This window comes from Colius striatus, chromosome 3, assembly GCF_028858725.1.
Source record: "Colius striatus isolate bColStr4 chromosome 3, bColStr4.1.hap1, whole genome shotgun sequence".
In the NCBI taxonomy this organism is placed as follows: domain Eukaryota; kingdom Metazoa; phylum Chordata; class Aves; order Coliiformes; family Coliidae; genus Colius; species Colius striatus.
Window position 1 is genome coordinate 51,782,544 of NC_084761.1, and position 17,824 is coordinate 51,800,367.

Consider the following 17,824-nt stretch of genomic DNA (forward strand, 5'->3'; position numbering starts at 1 on the left):
TCTTCTCACAGTCAGAATTTTTTACAGAACTGAAATTCCTCTACTCTGACTGTAGTAGATCAAGATTTGTAGAATAACAGTATGAATGATTGATGAGTTTGGAGTTGGGAAGCTTCTTGAAGCTGAAGACAAGTACAACTCCGTTAGATGATTACAGTGAAGGTTTCTTCCGAGTATTTAAAAGTGTGCAGTAATTTCACAGTGCCTTAGGAGAACTACAGGAAAGGAACAAAAGTGCAGAGCTGTTGAAGAGAGAGATTGCCTCGCTGCACTGGGTGAGGCATTCACTCACTGGGCCTCCTCGCCTTCCCTGCTTTGGGAGGTTTTGGAAAAAGGGTGCTATGACCCGAGACTGAGTAGTTTAACCTAAACTGCCTGCACTATAGGAGAAACCTCTTCTTAATGCAGCAGGGCAGGGTTTGGCTTAGCTGCAGGATTCAAGTTCATATGACAACTCTTATTTATTTATTTTTAAGTTATTTACTTTGCTCAGGAGAAGAGCCCCCTGTAAGTCAGACAGGATTTTATCTGCTGGCCTCAAGGACATCTGCTAGCAGTGAGTTCTGTGGGTTAATTTTTCTTTGTAAAGTATTTGTTTCCATCGGCGTTAAATTTTGTCACCTTTTTAGTTTCACTAAATTAATTATCATCTAATTAAAGTGCAGTTCTGCTTGAGGTTGAAACAAGGAGCAATTGATTGAAACTTAAGTGCTGCTGTCAGTGTAATTCCACGCGTACTGACAGGTGAGCCCTGATCCTCTGAACTCGGGCAGCAGAGATCGTGTAGCTGAGCACACGGTGGTTTTGCTTGCTCATTTTTACCACTCGGTTGCTTTACAGGGAGTTCAAGTGTGGCTAGTGGGGCCTACAGCTGCAGAAAAATCAAATTTGCAGGCACTTTTCTCCCTTAGTTTCTTGCTTTCTTCAAACTCCCATGGCAATTTGATAGCTCGGCCTCAAACCCATTTACACAGTGATTCACGGGGAGAGGATAGAGAGAGAGAGAAGTCAAATCCAAAGGATATTTTGATCTGGGGGAGAGCTGGAGCGCTGTATCATTTAAATTGAGATAGCTATGCTGGCTCTAGATGAGTAGATATTATCTGCTGTTTCATAAGGTAAATGCATATTACTCTTTCCCTTGACTCCTCTTCTGCCCACATATTTCTCTCATCAGAGCTGGAACTGAATAATATATAACCCAGGGAAAGATAGCTCATAAAAAATGCAACAGAGTCGGGCCACGTCCAACCATAAACCACTGGATTAGGGGAGCAGCTCCCTCCGCAGCCCTGCCCGTGGGCCACAGCCCTCAACACAGTCCTTGCACAGCCACTTTGGACACTGTACAAAGCTCTGTCTTCTTAGTATATATTATATATTAATATACTTCATATACTCCGCCTGCTTAACAGTCTGTTTTTTCTATCTTCTCTCCTCTTCCTGGCTTTAGGTAACGTCCAGCACAGCAGCAACGCTGGGAGAGGAAGGAACCTGTCTGAAGCCTGCCCGGCTGTACTCCAGCCTTTCCTGGGACAGAGAGGAAAGAAAGGCCTGGCTCAGCCTGGCCTTCCTGCGCACGTGAGGAATGCCGTGCTGGCAGCTGCCCTTTTCCCAGAGTTCCTGAAGGAGCTGGCAGCTCTTGCCCAGGAACATTCCATTTTATGTTACAAACTACTGGGGGACTTTGAGGATTATTATTAGTGGGGTTTTTAAATGTGTTTTGGAAAAAAAGCCTTTGGCGTTTAAACAGATTTTTAATGCAAAGCTGCTTACAAAAGAAGGTTGTACTTCAAGATTTCCTGAAAATACTTGATTTGGAGGGAGAAGGAGGCAAAATGTTATTCCATCTTACCCTATCTTGGGCCTTACAATTTCCCTCCGTGCTATGTAATTTATTTGAGAGTTTTCTGATACTGTTCTTACTGCAGCTTCCTACTTCGTCTCTTCTTTACGCAGCCACCCTTCAGTGTCACCGATTCCCATTGAATTTCTGCAATAGACACTCGTGGGTTGGCCGAACGTTTTAGCTTTTTCTGCTCCAGAACTCCTCTTCTGGATAACTTTTTAGCAACGAGGACAGTTCAGGGTATGAAAAGAGATGCAAAACCTGCACAAAAGCCCTTTATGTGAAGGGCTGGGCTTCTTCACATCTTGGTCCTCTTCCTTCCCCTCCCCTCCCTTTCCTTTTCCTTGAGAAGGGGGTTCTTACCAATCCCCACCCAAAGCCCCTCTTCTTAACTAGCAGCTCAGGATTTTTGAATTCAAGTGATCTTCTGTGTGTTAAAGCCCTGACCGGCTGAAAGCAGGTGCTGGACCCTACACATACCATATTGCCTTATGGTGCAGACAGATCTGCAGCTATCAGCTGTTGGTCTTTGAAGTCGAATGAACTGTGTGAGTGGATGTGGATTGCAGACTGCCTGGAATTTTCCTCCCAGTTTCTCAGCATTCTTTGATAACTGCTGCATTGCTACCTAAACTCTCAAGCATGCCTTATTTAGTAAGATTTGCACTAAGTACAAAACAAAACGTTTCTATGCAAGCTGTAATTAGTATGTAGTTTGGTTTTATGCTTATTTTAATAAGCTAAAGAAAGGTATTCAATATCTTCCAGTAGTGTTAAAAGGACAGCAGGCTGGTTTTTTTGCTGAGGTTGGTTGGTTGTTTTCATGAAAAAGGTTGGCTTGCTCCTGAAAGCTGTTCTATTTTATTGTTAAATTTTTTGGTTAAGGAAAGTTAAATACTGTTTGTTTACTTCTAATTTAGGTGTTGACTTTTCCTTAATATTGCACTTTTGGGATGGTGAGGGGAGGGCCAGACTATTCACCAGCTTGTAGAAAAAGGAAAATGTAACGAAGAAAGCTGTCTGCTCGTGACTAACTGCTTGAGGAAATTCTCTTCTGTGAGTAATGGGCTTCATTAGAAGAACCCAAACATGATGAATTGGTGCATCACGGCTGCATTTTGTCTTATCTTAGCAGCATAATTGTGCTTCCAGTGTGCTGTAGTTGGTTACATAAGGAGGAGCTTAGTTCAAGAAAGCCCTTTGTCCAGGAAGGAAACCGACAGCGACTCCAGGAAATCTGAAGAAACAAGGATCAGAAATAACACTTGCATATATTAGTTCTGCTGCTCATTGTCATTCTGTCCTATGGGATGCTCCAATGATTTTGAAACACACTCTCAGAGACTGCAAGGGAAAATAACTCTTCAAAAAGAAAAGAGAGTCCAGAAGGGTCCAGTTAATTACAGGTCAAACTCCTGTGGAATTTGCAGTGCCGTTCAAGATCCTAAATCCTTTAGAGGCTTATGAAAATTTGTACTTTTAATCTACAAGCTGTGAGACACACACATTGTGTCAGACTGCTGTAGGCTATTCCAAGGAAAAAACAAACAAGTCCCAAAATGTTCCTCTAACAAAATCGCCTCGAGAACTTCTCTGGGTCCCTGTTCACTTGTTTGCTGTACGGTCCTCATTTCCATGGTGCCTGGGGGGCCTGTTCCTTCTTAGCTGACTCCCCCATTTGCTTTCACTTCTAACTTATTTCTTTTAGGTACCATCACCATCCTGTAAATCTGCTATTGACCTCCTCAGGGCCCCGTTTCACCTTGCGAGCCTCCTTGGAAGCTGAAGCCAAACTTGTGGGGTTTTTCTCAAGTCTCAGTTGCCGAGGTTTAAGACAGCTCTTTTTCTTCTTTCCCCTGCATTGTTGCTTTAAATGGGTGATGAGCAAATTGTCCTATGACAGTGGGTTCTTTCCCCACTCCCACTGTTACCAATAGTGCTGTCCTCCTTGCCGTACTTGCAGGCCCGGCCTGAAGGCTACAGGAGTGTTGTGTGTGGAAGGTGTTTCAGCATGATGGGTGCAGGGTCAGTGCTTGCTCTGCTCCTCACCTCTTCCGGTAGGAGCTTTGTGAGCAAAATCAAAAATACCAAATGAGTGTGATAGAGTAATTTTTAGTGGCTCAGAAATAAGCCCTAAATTGCAGGAGCAATTCAGTCCTTTTTCTGAAGGGCTTTTTAGAAAGGAACAAAGAAGACTTCTTTTTTTTTTTTTAATTAAGAATTCTGCAGACCAGTGCTCAAGGCAGTAAAGTTACTCTCTGAACACTCCCTTCCCTTGTTCTCATGCTAAAATAAGAATCTTTATGTGCTGGGTAGAAAGGATTTCTTTTGAGATTGTTAATTTTTACTGGTGTTTCCAACAAATGTACAAAGTCACGGCAGTTTCGTCTCAGCAGGTCTGTTAAGCTCCGTGGGGATTTCAAAATGTGGGCTGCTCAGAAAAGCATCTGGAAATTTGAGGAAGGGGGGAGGATTTACCTCATAAGCTGTAGTGGAGCTTATGCTCTACATCCAGTAGGATAAATCCAGCCATTGAAATCTGGAGTTGTGTGGAAGTCTTCTTGCTGAGAGGTCACAACTCTGCGTGTGTGTGTGTGTGTGTGTGTGTTGGGCAAGTGCAGTGACTGTGGCTCAGGACTGCAGGAATAGCAATCAAATATGTAGCTCTGTGTTACTTGAGTCCTGAGCGTAATCAGGTGTGCAGCTCTGTTTTAGCATTATGTCCAAGGATAGGGGCAGGAATTGCATCTTCCTTCGAAGTGCAGAACCTGCGATTTAGCTTAAAAATGTTGATCTTTTGCGATGAATCCCCAATATGTGCCGAAGTCCTTCAGCCAAATGCTTGGTTAATAAGCTGCTTCTCTCCAGTTAGGTAAACGCGCTATCCCTGAGATAAACTCCCAGATGCCTGTGCTGCCAGGGGTGATGCAGCTGGGAGCTCCCTGGCCATCACAGTGCTATGCTGCTCTTCCCCAGCATCAGGAAGCGCTCCGTGCTCTGGAGCTGCTCCTGGAGCTGCCCCTGCTTGCCTGTGTCGCTGACTGGAGCAGTCCCTGTCCTGTGCCTCCTCCCGGCATCAGGTGTGAATGAAGTGTCTCAGGGGTTGGCAGATCTATTCCCAAGCCTGCAGGTGGTGGCTCAGTGATACCACAGTTAATTTCCAGTCTCCTGTTAGATATTTCAAACAGTGAATGTCACATTTCCAGTGATGTAGCCTTTGAATGTGGCTTTAAGCCGTTCTGCTGTAGCAAGGAATCTTTCCAGCAATTTCAACCTGCTATTTTTTTGGAGCCTACCTATAAAGTGAACACTGTCTTGAAACAGTCTTGAAACAGTTGTAAGTTGTTCTCTTTTGCCCTTGGCCATTTGTGGCTGTCTGGTTGGTTGGTCTCACACACACACACACACACACAGACGATTTGTATTGTGCTAATGTACTTGGCGGCTTTCATTCAAAACAGCATCACCTTTTGCTGTGCTGATCTGTGGACATATTCCGTCACTTGCCACACCTGTGTGTGCTGTTGGCCCTGCTTTTATTGCCTTTTGCTTATTGTATTCTAGGCATTTTTCTTAAATTTCATCTCTTCCATAAAGAGGAATGTGGGATTTCAAATGAGACCCAGTTGCTGGTGTTGCAGTTTTGGATGTGAAAGATGCACTGCCTTTTTTGTCCTGGAAACTTCTGGCCTTGGGTTGGAGATGAGAGAATTCCCAGCAGCGGGCACGGGCTGGCCCATCGGCACACCCAGGCACATCCTGCAGGGCACCCGCTTCGTAAGTGACTCATTTCCTCTCTCGATGGGGTTTGTAACTCCCTAAAAGGTCTGAGGCTGTCAGCGGTGCTGTGCTGCTGTACCCACGCCTCTGAGATGCGATTTGATCTTCTGAGTGCCCAGCCCAGCCCAGCCCAGCCGGCACGGCGCCTCTGCCACCAGCCGCTGGCTGGCCCGGGCACGGTGCCCAGACCGGCCCCATGCTCCTGCACAGAACAACACTTGCAAACAGACTTGCTGCCTCCCGCCGGGTGCAGGGCTTTCAGTTCAACAAGTTCAGTTGTATTTACCGACAGGAGCGTGCCGCCCTGCGCAGCGCGTCCACGCTCGCTGCCCTGCTCTGCACTCCCGCTTATGCCTCCCTCACAGAAGCTTTTGTGCTTCAGAAAGATGATTTATTTTTTTCTGCTTCTCTAAGAAGCTCTAAAATCTCAGAGTTGGGAAGAAAAGCATGTGTGGTTTGGTGCAGTTAAATTATGTCATTGTATTATTTGAATCTGTAGCCACAGCTCCTGTGTGAGGGCAGCTTGATTTAATAAGCAATTTACTGTGTTGTATTTACTGAAATTGCTGTGTCATGCCTGCAGTCTTTATGGCAGCTCCTATTACATTTTTAACATTTAAACTGCATCTGCGGTTATGAGCAGAATACTGGGATTTTCCTCTTTAACTTGGGTAGCTCTGGCACAGGGCAGGAATGTTGCCGCTCTGTCCAGATCCTATTTAGATCATTAGTGTGTTCTTCCGTGCACCTTTGGAGCATTATCCACAGAAGCAGAGGGCATATGACACCCTGCTTAGGTTAATGAGCAAAGCAAAGGTAATGCCTGGCAGACGAGGAGGGGACGCTTGTGTCTGTGCGAAGCGCAGTAAGAATTTATGTGTGTGTTGCTTTGAGCAAACTTGAAAAATGAATCTGACAGCATCCTGTGGCAACTGTCCAAGCAGGTAGCACCGATGTGTAATGTTTTGGGCCAAAACTCAGTGAGGGAGAGTAAAAAACGGCTCCTCATGAAGGTGGTGTCAGACTTGGGTGAATTGGTCCTGGCACCTGCCCGCCTGCCGCAGAACAATGCGGCTCCAGTGACTTTGCTGGCCCTGACAGCCCAGCTCTGACTAAAGGTACTTTATTTTTTCGGAGTGCCCAGCTTTTCTAAACATGTCGTTGCCCAGCATCAACATACTTTATTTGTTATATGCTCAGTTGGAAGCCTCTTATTTATGAATAGCAGCATTACTTGGATTCTCAAGTACGTAGGGACTTAAAGTGGCGTTTGTTGCTGACTCTGCAAATCTTCTTTTTGTTCATTGATTATAATGGTTCTTGTGTGGCAGCTGGATTAAATTAAGACTGAAGTCTCTGGGCTAAAAGCCCTGACGGAACTTTTGTGCAAGGGCTGCATTTCTCAACCAAATAACTTTCTCTGGCATTTCGGCAGACTGCCCGTGTACAATTACATATTGTGGACTAAATACCTGCAAACTTACATTTCTGACAAAGCCAACTCCACGGCAGTTGTATTTTATTCCAGTCTGCTTTAAAAATAACTAGCTTGGATTTAGGCCAAAGAATATTGTGGATGAGTAAAATTCAAGACAACTAAACTGTGCCCAGCTCAGCTCTGCCTGTCGGTTTGGCCAGAGCTCAGATGAAACGCCGCTTGTCCTCAAAGGAGAGGGAGTGGCTGTGGCTCTCAGCTTCCCTTGCTGCAGCCTGAGCCAAGGACTCACGTTTCTCGAGGCGTCTCTTGGCATCCAAGCACAGCTTGGTGTTGGAAACCCCAATCGGTGTCTGTTGTAAAACATCAGAGTTATAACTCTGGCTTTCTGAGCTTCAGTGTGAAAAACCCTGTGGCCTCTATGGCCAGTCCGAAAATGGGGCCTCTCAGGAAGTTAGAGCTTGCTGATGGTTATGCCTGCTTAGCAGGTGTAAACGCTGTAGGTAATGCAAGTTGTGGCTGATGCTGCCACATGTCAGGAGAACCCCCAGAATGCCTGTGCAGGAAGGGAGCGCTCCCTACTGCAAACCCACTGGCCTTGGTGGGCTCTGGCACTGCTGTCACCAGCCTGTCTTTGGGGAAGAGCTGAGATGGAGTCACTTTCAGGGTGATGAGTTGGACCTCACATACAGATGAAGGAGAGGAAGAGCAAAAGTCAGTGTCCCTCTCAACCTGCAGGTACAACTGGTCAGCAAATGCTGCAGACCCTGTGACATGTCTGTAGGCTATGGGTGAGCTTTGGGGCCTGGGGCCAGGACAGTCCTGGAGGGAAGGCTCAGTCAGCTCCTGGTGGGACAAGGCCAGCTGTGCTGCACACTCACCTCTACCTTCTGCATCCCTGCTGCCAGCATCCAAGCTTTGCTGGGGTTTGCTTCACTGGTTACAGTTCAGGCTGTGAGGCTGATGTGCAGAGGTGAAGAGAGGGACCATTCCTGGTCGGTCTGTGCCACCCCTGCTCACTGAGCTGCCCCGGCCCACCTGCTCTTCCAGACGGGAGTTTAAATTTGCTGTCACAATGGGCAAAAAAAAGGCACAGGCAATTACAGGGCACGACAACTAGGATTTTGTATTTTATTGCCTTCCTCACGCTGTCTAGCAATAGAATTCTCTCTCTAAATATATATATTACCTGAAAGTGTGCAGCTTCTGAAGGGTCAGAGCTGACTTGCACTCAACAGCCAACCCAGTGCAGGTAAGCTTCTGAGCATTTGGGTCAATAAATCTTGACATCTTGTCTGCTGTAACTTGGGTTTTATATCTGGCCCTTATGCGAAGCAGAATCCTCGGGACTCTGGAGTATTTGTGAAGAGCACTGCAAGGAAGATGCAGACAGGCAGGGCAGAAAGACCAGCAGCATGCTATTCCATCTTCTCCTTGTGCAGTCTGAGAGTGTTGAGCAAAAGCCCAAGTTGTTGTTCTTTGTTAAAACACCCGCAGACTCTCCATGTTGGGTGCACACACGAGGCCATAAATCACGGAGAAGCTGCTGCTGCTGAGGTCAGTGGCTGTGCAGGTACAGGGGTGCTGGGAGCAGAGATGAGAATGTGATGGTGCACTGACACTGCACCAGGTAGGGGGACAGTGGCTGCAGCGAAACCGCAGCGTGAGTACTCTAGCTGTAAATTTCTCAGTTCAGGTTCCTATCACACGCTTCTATTTTTAACACAGTTAAAATTAAACTCTGCAGCCAAGGCTGAGTGCTAGAAATTCTTTCTTCATCACTTCAGCATTGGCAGCATCTTTTTAGACCCTCTTCTGCAATGGCTATGGGATACTTCAGCCATGCAGGCTCCATCCTCAGGAGTGACCTCCTAAAGGACTTCCAGCAATGAATAGATGAGATTGTGGTGACGGTGTCTGGTGTCAGCTTTGACTTTGGGAGCCTTTTCCTCGGCCCCCTGTCTGCGGGTGGCTGCTGCTGCGAACCTGCACGGAACTGTCCTTACTTCACCCCGCCTGATGCTGCGGCACAGATGGCATCTGTGAGCAGGAGAACTGGGAGCGCTGCTGTGGCTACGGTGGGGGCAAAGCCCCACTCTTAATTCTTGAGTTCCTAGCCTCGGCAACACCACAGACCAGTCTCCTGCTCTTCAAAATGCTCCCATCAGGCTCTGCTTTTTACCTCACACACTGCTCCTATGGGGTTGTCTTTCCAGTAGCAGGTACCAAATTCCCTGTGGCTGCCGCTCCTGCCTTTTCCTGTGCTCCAGCACCTGCTGCTATGCAAACCTCACCCCAAGCTAGTCTGCACAGCATGGAACTCGCTTGGGGAATGTTTATAATTTGCCTTGAGCTCCATTTTGGACACAGAGGAAGGCAGTAGCTGTGTTTAGGCTGCTGTATCAGGCTCTTAGCAGGGAGTTTGGGTGCACTGGTTTGCTCAGCACAGTGTGAGGAGTGACCCTCTGGGCACAGCGCTGCCGCCCACCACCGTGCCCCAGCTGCTGCCTGCTCCCTCCACAGGTGGTGAAAAGATTCATCATCAGCCCCATCTCGTTTGACTCAAACCACTTTTTTCAATTAGAAAGAAATTTACATTTTATGTGCCTCTGCAAAAAGAACTCTTTAAAAATGTTAGAAGTGACTGTTTCATAATAGACTGCAAAATTTATAGACTTAGTGCTGCTCATTCCCTTCCCTGGAAGGCGAAGAATATTACAATTATCCCTTTTTAATCTTCTTTCTTACCCATTGTGTCTGGCAGGTGGAGGTGAAAATAGATTTGAGATTTTCAGTGAATCCATCTGAAGATGTAACACTGCACTTGTGCAGAAGTGGGCTCGTGATTTTTAAGAGGTTTTGTACTGTATTAGCAAGGAGTTAATTAGGTAGGAAAAGAGTGGCCAAGAAGAAGTAGCCATTAAAAAGATGCTTCTCAGCAGTAGCCATGCTGCAGGAGTGGAGATCCTGCCCTCTGAAATATGGCTTAGTCAGTACTCCACCACCTAGAGCTGTGGTTTGCTCACTCGTTTTTAAGAGGCTTCCACTACACTGGAGGGGAACCTCAGCAGCATTGGCCTGGGCCATATAAAGTACTGACCTTAGGGGCCCAGCTCCTGGGAACAAGGGCAGGTTTCTAAATGGAGGCGGTACCTCTACATCAAGATTCTGGATCCCACGCAGAAACCCTTGTGCCTTTTCATGTCTTGCTGCCAGGGCAAGAGTTAAACAGAATTCCAAAATGTAAAGTCTGCTGTATCATCTAAGCCTTCAGTGACTGAACACTCACATGGAAGCTCACACCACCGCTGTAAGTAAAACCGGTACTTTTTGCTCAGGAGGTGACAAGTGACAGTAAAAGACTCCGTGTGAAGGTCGCGTTACATGAAAATTCTGGGGGAGGTTGGTTTAGGGTTGTGAGGAGGTTTTTGGAGGTTTGGTTTTTGGGTCTTTTTGAAGGGTTATGGTCTTTGCTGGCAACCATGTTACTGCTTTTTGTCAGCTGTACGACTTCTGAATTGTAAAATTATTTTTATGTCAATAATGGGGAACCATTTTATTCATTAAATGTATTTGAAATCCACTGAGGGTTTTTGCCTTCTTACGCAGAGCTCACCTTTGAAGGCTGAGCCGTTTGCACGGCCATGTTCTGCAGCCAGCCAGCCAGCAGCACTCCTCCCCACGGGCATGGGCGCCCATCAGCCCCACGGGAACGGGCCTGGGCAGCACCACAGCTGCTGTGCCGGTGCCAAACAGCAACGCTGAAACAAACAATGTCTCTGAGGGCACTGGGATCTTTCAGAGGTCCGGCTGTGCAGGCTCCAGCAGGGATTTAAGAACTTCAGACCCCTGCTACTACATGGGATTTCTTTCCCTTATAAATGTAGACGTGACAGGCTGCTTCTGGCTGTGTTTACCATTAATGGTTTGATCAGCTGCAGTGGGTTGGGACTGGGAAGCCAACTCCAGGAGCCTGGATTTTGGTGGGCACGTAAAGCTAGGAGCTGAAAAATGGAAGGTATATAAAACAACCCCATGAGCCGTTCTTTAGGATGAATCAGTGGAGCAGGCGCAGGGAGCCCGTGGAGCCCTGCGTAGCCAGGGGAAGTGTGCCCACTGTCTTGCGCCAGAAGCCCTAGCCCAGCTTGCCACGTGTGCCCGCAGTGCTTGGGGCACACGGCCACGCTCCTACCAAGACAGAAACAAACCCAACTGGAGCAAAAGGGCCCTTGACTGAGCAACCCCCAAGAAAAAGTGCCAAGAGAAAGGCACTTCTTGATCCTCAGAAGATGGTGCAGGGCTGGCAGAAGGTGCCGTGCACCTGGGTAGGGCTGGATATACAGCCACCAGCCAGGCTTCAGAGCCCAGAGCTGTGAGGACACAAGGCAGATGTTTGGGCATGCAAGCAGGAGAAGGTGAGCAAACAATCTGATGCTAATTCTTAGACACAAGCACAGACATCTGTTGGTGGCAGTAGCCTTGGGCGCTTATCTCAATAGCTACTGCCCCATCCCTCAAAAACCAGGAAGAAGGACGGCAGTGGACCTTTTTCTCCCTTTCTGTTAAGCACAAGGGCACATGGGGTGGTCTTAATTACTGCTTGGCTGTGGTAGTTTGAGCCTGGCTGGATGCCAGGTGCCCACCACACCGCTTTACCCCCCACCTCCTCAGCAAGCCAGGGAAGGGGAGAAAATAAGATGGGAGTCTCGTGGGTTGAGATAAAAGCAGTTTAATAAATAAGCAGCAAAGCCGCGCGCGCGGGAAGCAAAGCAGAAGCAGATAAGCTGTTACTCTCTACTTCCCATCAGCAGCGATGTCCGGCCACCTCCCGAGAAGCTGGGCTGCAGTACGCGTAGCGGTTGCTTTGGGAAGGCCAGAAATGAATCTCGCCTCCCCTTCCTGCTCCTCTCCCCCAGTTTATATTACTGAGCTGACGTCATATGGTATGGAATATCTCCTTGGTCAGCTGTCCTGGCCATAGTCCCTCCCAAGATCATGCCCACTCACAGCTATTGGTGAAGGTGGGGGAAGGAATGCTGGAGGGACAGCCCCGATGTTGTGCAAGCAGTAGTCATAATATTGATATCAACAGTAAGCACAGCACTGCAGGAGCTGCTGTGGAAAATCACTACCGTCCCAGACCCACTACATTGGCATTTTAGTCATTGTTGCTAGTGTGCTCACACTAATTCACAATGAGTTGTTAGTGCTAACACCAGGTTTTGCAGTCATGATCTGTAACTTTTATAAAAAAGGCAGCCAGAAAAGCTGAGCTCACACGTGCTTTATTACACAACACCCTGACGTAGCTCCAGCTCCGCATATTGACGAGCACCCCCAGGAACTCGTTTTCCCAGGGCTGTGTGGAAATCCCATCTCCGCACTCCCCATCCGAGTGAGGGAGACACAGGCAGCTGCACCGTCCCCTCCCGCCCCGGCTGCCGCTCACCTGCCTCGGGGTGCTACACTCAGGAAGGGGCAGGACGGGTGCTGCTGGAAGGAGACACGATAATCCTGACCGCAGGCGAGGAAGCACCGAAGCTCACGTGCAGTGAACCAGCCAGAAGGAAGCAAGGGTCTGCTGTCCACACACAAGTGGATTTTGTTGTGGCTACTCTGCCAGCTTCTTCTCTAGTAATTCCTTCACCAGCACAGGGTTGGATCGTCCTCTTGTTTCCCTTTGTACCAGGCCAATCAACTTATTTAGAACTTTCCGATTTCCCGCCTTTAGCGCCATAACCTTGGAAGAAATAAAGAAACACCCCACCAGGCAGCAGCGTTAGAGGAAAAGCGGGTATCTGCACTCCCTCACAGACAAGGTACCAATATTTCTGCCCTCTGGACCACTGTGCAAGAAGACTGTATTTGAGGCTAAGGTGCTGTTTATAAGAACTGCCTTCAGCCTTACAATAAGCTCCTGCCCTGCTCCCACGAGACTGCAGCAAGTCCCTAGAGCAGCAGGGCCTTACAACTAATAGAAAGATCTCCTCTTATTGAAAAAGTCTGGAAACACTTTTGGATTTTAATAGTGTCTCAACTTGAACAGCAAGACAGACTTCTCTTGCTAATAGAGTTTACCTTTTTACTCAATGTAACATTTGGAACATTTGGTTAGAGCAAGTAATTTGCATTGAATCATAATCAATTAGATAATATTTGTGAGATCCTTCAAGCACTGACATAGGTGGTTTTGTAACAGCATGTTGTTTCCTTTACAAGCAAGGGAGCCTTTGCAACAGAGCAACTAATTAACTGATCAGAAAGGGCAGCTCCTCTTCCACAGCTAGTGTTTGATGGACAATCACCTGCAACACAGCAAGGGCTATATTTAAAAGCTGAGTAAAGACACTGAAAAAAGATGCACTTTCGGGCAAAGGAGCTGCTGCTGCTGCCACACGAGCACCAGGCCTCCAGGCTGAGGGACGGCCTCGTTCTCTATGGTGTCTGGATTTCAGGGCGCATCACGCTGCCTTCCCTTAAAAGAGGACCTTGCGTTTGCAGAGGCTGAGGGGCCGCAGGCGGGTGAGCCCCACATGCCCATACCACAGACCAACAGTGCTCCTCATTATGGCATCCAAATCACTGGCAATCTCAAATCTTCTCTGCCATGTCCCTCCATGGCAAGGACTGGTTGCTCCTGCTGGGCACTGCCTCTGTGGAGCAGGGTGAGGTTTCATCAAGTGCTGAGTGCTGGTGTGAGCAACTGCCCCTAAGGGAGTTGGTTTCCAAGAAAGTTTCTATCTAACAGCATGGCACACTGTTCTCTGCTTTGTAAGGTAAAGCTCTCCCAGCAATTTCCAGCAGTACATTACAGGCCTTCATGGCAGCTTCTGCCTTGGCAAAAGATCACCTGCAAAAAGCAGGGAGACGACGCCTTGCAACTGCCTTTGGCTCAACTAAAACAGGGCAGAACAGAGAGGAATTATTTTCTGGGAGAATGCATTATGGAAATGGGAGTGTAGTTCTGGACCTTCAGCTTCTGCACTTCCCCGTCGGTTCTGATGTTCTCTCTACACACACTTGTGCTTCCGCACCAGTCGAAAAGTACAGCAGCACTTTTATCAGGCTCTGCAAATGAGTCAGGCTGATGGAGGTCACGCCGACCCGCTGCAAGCTCATTTTCTTTATCAAAAGCTCTTGCAGAGCTGTTAGCATCCCCCAACGAGATCTGGGGTGGGTGGCATTGTTCTCAAAAGATGTTAATGTTTTTTTTCCAAATGGCAAATGTAGCTAGACAATGTTGGTATTACAAGTAAGCTATTCACTCCTGCTTTTACATTTTCACTCCAGAGGACATATAAGCACTTGCTTTCATTTTGCTTTTTATAGAGCAGAATTTAGACTCTGTTGAGATCCCTTCCCACTCTCCTCTTTTATGATCAACAAGGAGGGGGTTTCCCCCCTTTTCCCCAGCTCAGACCTTTTTAGACCGATGAGCCATGCAGGCTGCTGCGTGTCCTTCCAAGGAGCTGGGGAAGAGCCAAGCCCCCGTCTTTCCCACTGCAGCGCTTGTGCTGCTGCCACAGAGCAGTGCTGGAGCCACTGCTCCAGGTCAGGCTCCTCCCCAGCCCACAGCTGCTGCCAGGCAGGACAGCCAGTGAGACTCCTCGCTTTGGCACTGGAGGGACATGGGGACAGAGCAGAGACAGAGATGAAAGTGAAATTTTTGCCTTGCCAGCTCTGATACGGTCCCCAATTCCATCACTAATCTAGGCCGTGCTGGCAGGTAACTTCAGCCACTTCAGAACAGTTGAACAGTGTTGCCCTAATCTCCCAAGAGATGACAGCAACTGCAGAGTTGTGTGGCGGGGTGGCCAGGTCAGGTTAATGGTGGTACAGCTGAAGAGGGACAGGGCCTCGCAGTTTTGCTTTCCAACGTTAAATTTTTATGGTCGCTCAGAATGAGTTAGCACATTAGCCAGACTGTTAATTTCTTCTGCTGACCATTTTGTGTAAGCTTCAGTTTCAAAAAAAAACCTCAATAAAATTAAGAAATAAGAATTTAGAAAAGCCTGATCATAGCTCAGCAGCAGCTTTATGCTCCTGTACTGGCTCTAGAGCTCAAATGCCAAATGAAAGGAAAAAAATAGAGAGGCCATTTTAAGCCCCTTTTTAGTGCCACAGACTGCCACAGTGCAGACGCTTCCCAGCAGCACCATAATCACCTCATTTTCCTGTCCATCAATCACCGCCTGGCAGATCTGTTCAAGCTCTTTTTGATCCTGTAGCAGTTCAAGGTTCTTGTCTTTAACAATTTCAAGAGGAGTCTTCCCTTCTCCCTTCCACAGTTCCACAAGAACCTGAAAATCACAATGAGTAGTGAAGGTCAGGGCCTTGATTGACCAATGCTGCGTACAGGCAGTATTTCAGTTACTGATCCAAGAAGCCTGGTTTTAGTTAAAGCAAGAACAGATTGTTTAAACGTGAATGGATCTAATCCCACGCCTCACTGAAAAAGAGCTGTTGTACTCTCCCTCCTCTTCTGCATCCTGAAATAGGACAAAGTGCTTTTGCTTACTGCCAGAGCACAGGGTAAGTGTCAGCCCAGCAGCTGCCCACTGGCCCTGCCCCCCCCACCCCAGAGGCCTGTGGAGCGCGGGGGGCGAGGGGCATGGCGGCTGAGGCTGCTGCTGGCACAGCTGCCCGAGCGCCGTGCACAAACGCGTTTTCATCAGCGATGTCTGTGCCCGGGAACTGACCATTAGCTGACTGCTGTACCAAGTCCAGTCCCAGGTAACTCATCCCATTACCAACCCTCATCAGCAAGCTGTAATGAGGATACTTATGACAAGCAGAAGAAAAATTGTGCCAAGCAAAATGAATGCAGCAGCTCCAGCCCACCCATGCATCACTCAAGTCTTGGGCTGCCGGGCAAACCCCAGCCTCTCTCCACAACAGCCCCTCATTAATGCTGCTGTGTTTTCCCAAGCTGAGGCAGGGCTGTCGCCCTGGAATAAACTGGAGAGAAGAGAACATTTATAAAAAAACAATTTCCTTGGGCAGTCATTTTGTGTATTCCCTTTGCTCTTATTTCAGAGCTGTGGGAGGAGAGAAAGAAAACCCTCATTAAAACAGCGGCTTGTGCTCCATCCTGAGCTGAAGATGTAATTGTACGTTTGGGCCAGCGCTGGGTACCAATACGGAAACGGATGTCACATCAAAATTTCAGCATTAAGTACTCACAGTAGGATAAAGAGGAGGCTGGGATGAGGAGACGAGAAGGGGCATTCAAACTGCATGTTAAATAATTAGCGAGGCAGCAAGAGATAACTGAGGAAAAGTGAAGCATGTGGAATTGTATCTTAAGCACTGAAGAACTTTCTGGTACAAAAGACCTTCAGTTCAACAATTTTGTAGGTATTTAAGAACCACGCATTGACACAACTCCTGCAAGGGGAGATTTGTTTGCCAGCAGTGCCCCAAAGCTTTTTCTTGGGATCTTATCACTCTGCTGGACATGTAAGAGATGGCAACAACAGGCAGCTGTACTGTGACAGCTACATCTTGGCTTTTCCCTGTTAAGAGGGTTAAAGGCCAAGTTTCTGATAAGCAGCCATGGTTACAACCACTATAAGTAAAGCTTTCAGATGCTTATATCTAAATAACTCAGTGCCATATACGATGTCTTCTACAAGATCTTCCTTTGAGTGCAGTATTTAAAAATCATCATGCCAGTGCTACCCAGAGTACCCCCTTGAAAGAAATACATCCAGCAGAGATTCAACCTGCCTGCAGCCACCTGCCTGTGTTTCACTGTGTCCCGCTGTCCCCCCCAGCAGCCCCCTCTGTCCCCGGAGGCCCAGGCAGGAGGAGGCTCGCTGGCCTCAGGCCCCAGGATGGTACACACCATCCCTCCCAAGGAGCCCTGTCCCCACAGAACAACAGCACAGCACATCCCACAGTGGACAATAAACAAGCCATGTCACTCTCCTGGAAATGGACAGATGTGATTTTTAGGACTGGTATGTATTCAAGCAGGAAGCCACAGGCTGCAGGAGGGCAAAATCTGCAACAAACAAAATCTACGCAGTTGACCACAACAGAGTTACCCAATAGCAACTCATATATCAGGCTGACTTAGATGAAGGGCAGGACAGCTTGACAATCAGAGATCCAACTCTGATTGTCTGCTATCCCTATGCCAAATGTCTCCTGGTACTGAGAAAAACTTGCCCATTGGAAACCTTGAAGGCACCAGATTTTCCCCGACATCTGCATCATGTGTAGTTTTCAATTTGGTAACAGGCCCCTCGGTTTAGCTAGTAGAGCAACAATGTTATCAAGGCCCTTGCTTGTTTACAGGTATGTAGGAAAGCAGAAAGAGATGTGGCCAAGACCTGTCAAAGATGCACTTTTAAAAATGTGTTTCTCCACTTGGCAGGGAGTACGAATCTAAAGAAAGCAGTTTAAAAAAGGATTTCAACTCATTTACACAAACTGCCTGCTCCAGAACAGGAGGATCAAATTACAAAGTCTCCAGAGCCAAAACCGAGAATCTCAGGCCTCATTTCCGTTACTGAAATCTCAGTAAGTTTCTGCTATTGATTCTTGCCTGAGCGTGATTAGATTTTAATGATGTTCTGCGGTCCCTGCCTACACAGGCACAGCAGCAAACCATTGGTCAGGATGAATTAATCAGGACTTACATGTCCGGCTGCCATGGGCATCAAATCAAACATTTTGCAGCCTGTGAACGTGCCAGCTGACTGCTGTGCATGAGGACGCTCCAACTGGAAACCCTATCTGCAGCGATCTGCTGC

General features: G+C 47.6%; 2 protein-coding genes across 5 annotated transcripts in view; one reads left to right on the forward strand and one right to left on the reverse strand.

Moving 5' to 3' along the window:
* FHIP1A (FHF complex subunit HOOK interacting protein 1A) overlaps window positions 1-4,451 on the forward strand; it is a 93,540-nt gene extending 89,089 nt beyond the window's left edge. For both annotated transcript variants that reach the window (XM_061992811.1, XM_061992812.1), the window contains one exon: window positions 1,454-4,451. In XM_061992811.1, coding sequence (XP_061848795.1) covers window positions 1,454-1,704 — 251 coding nt within the window. In that variant the 3' untranslated portion in view covers window positions 1,705-4,451. The remainder of the gene's footprint in view (window positions 1-1,453) is intronic.
* Window positions 4,452-12,333: 7,882 nt separating this feature from the next.
* The window catches only part of GATB (glutamyl-tRNA amidotransferase subunit B), a 41,862-nt gene continuing 36,371 nt past the window's right edge, over window positions 12,334-17,824 (reverse strand). For 2 of the 3 annotated variants that reach the window (XM_061994090.1, XM_061994089.1), the window contains 2 exons: window positions 15,230-15,364; window positions 12,334-12,804 (listed from right to left, as the gene is read on the reverse strand). In XM_061994090.1, coding sequence (XP_061850074.1) covers window positions 12,676-12,804; window positions 15,230-15,364 — 264 coding nt within the window. In that variant the 3' untranslated portion in view covers window positions 12,334-12,675. The remainder of the gene's footprint in view (window positions 12,805-15,229; window positions 15,365-17,824) is intronic. The other variant, XM_061994091.1, reaches the window with a different exon arrangement.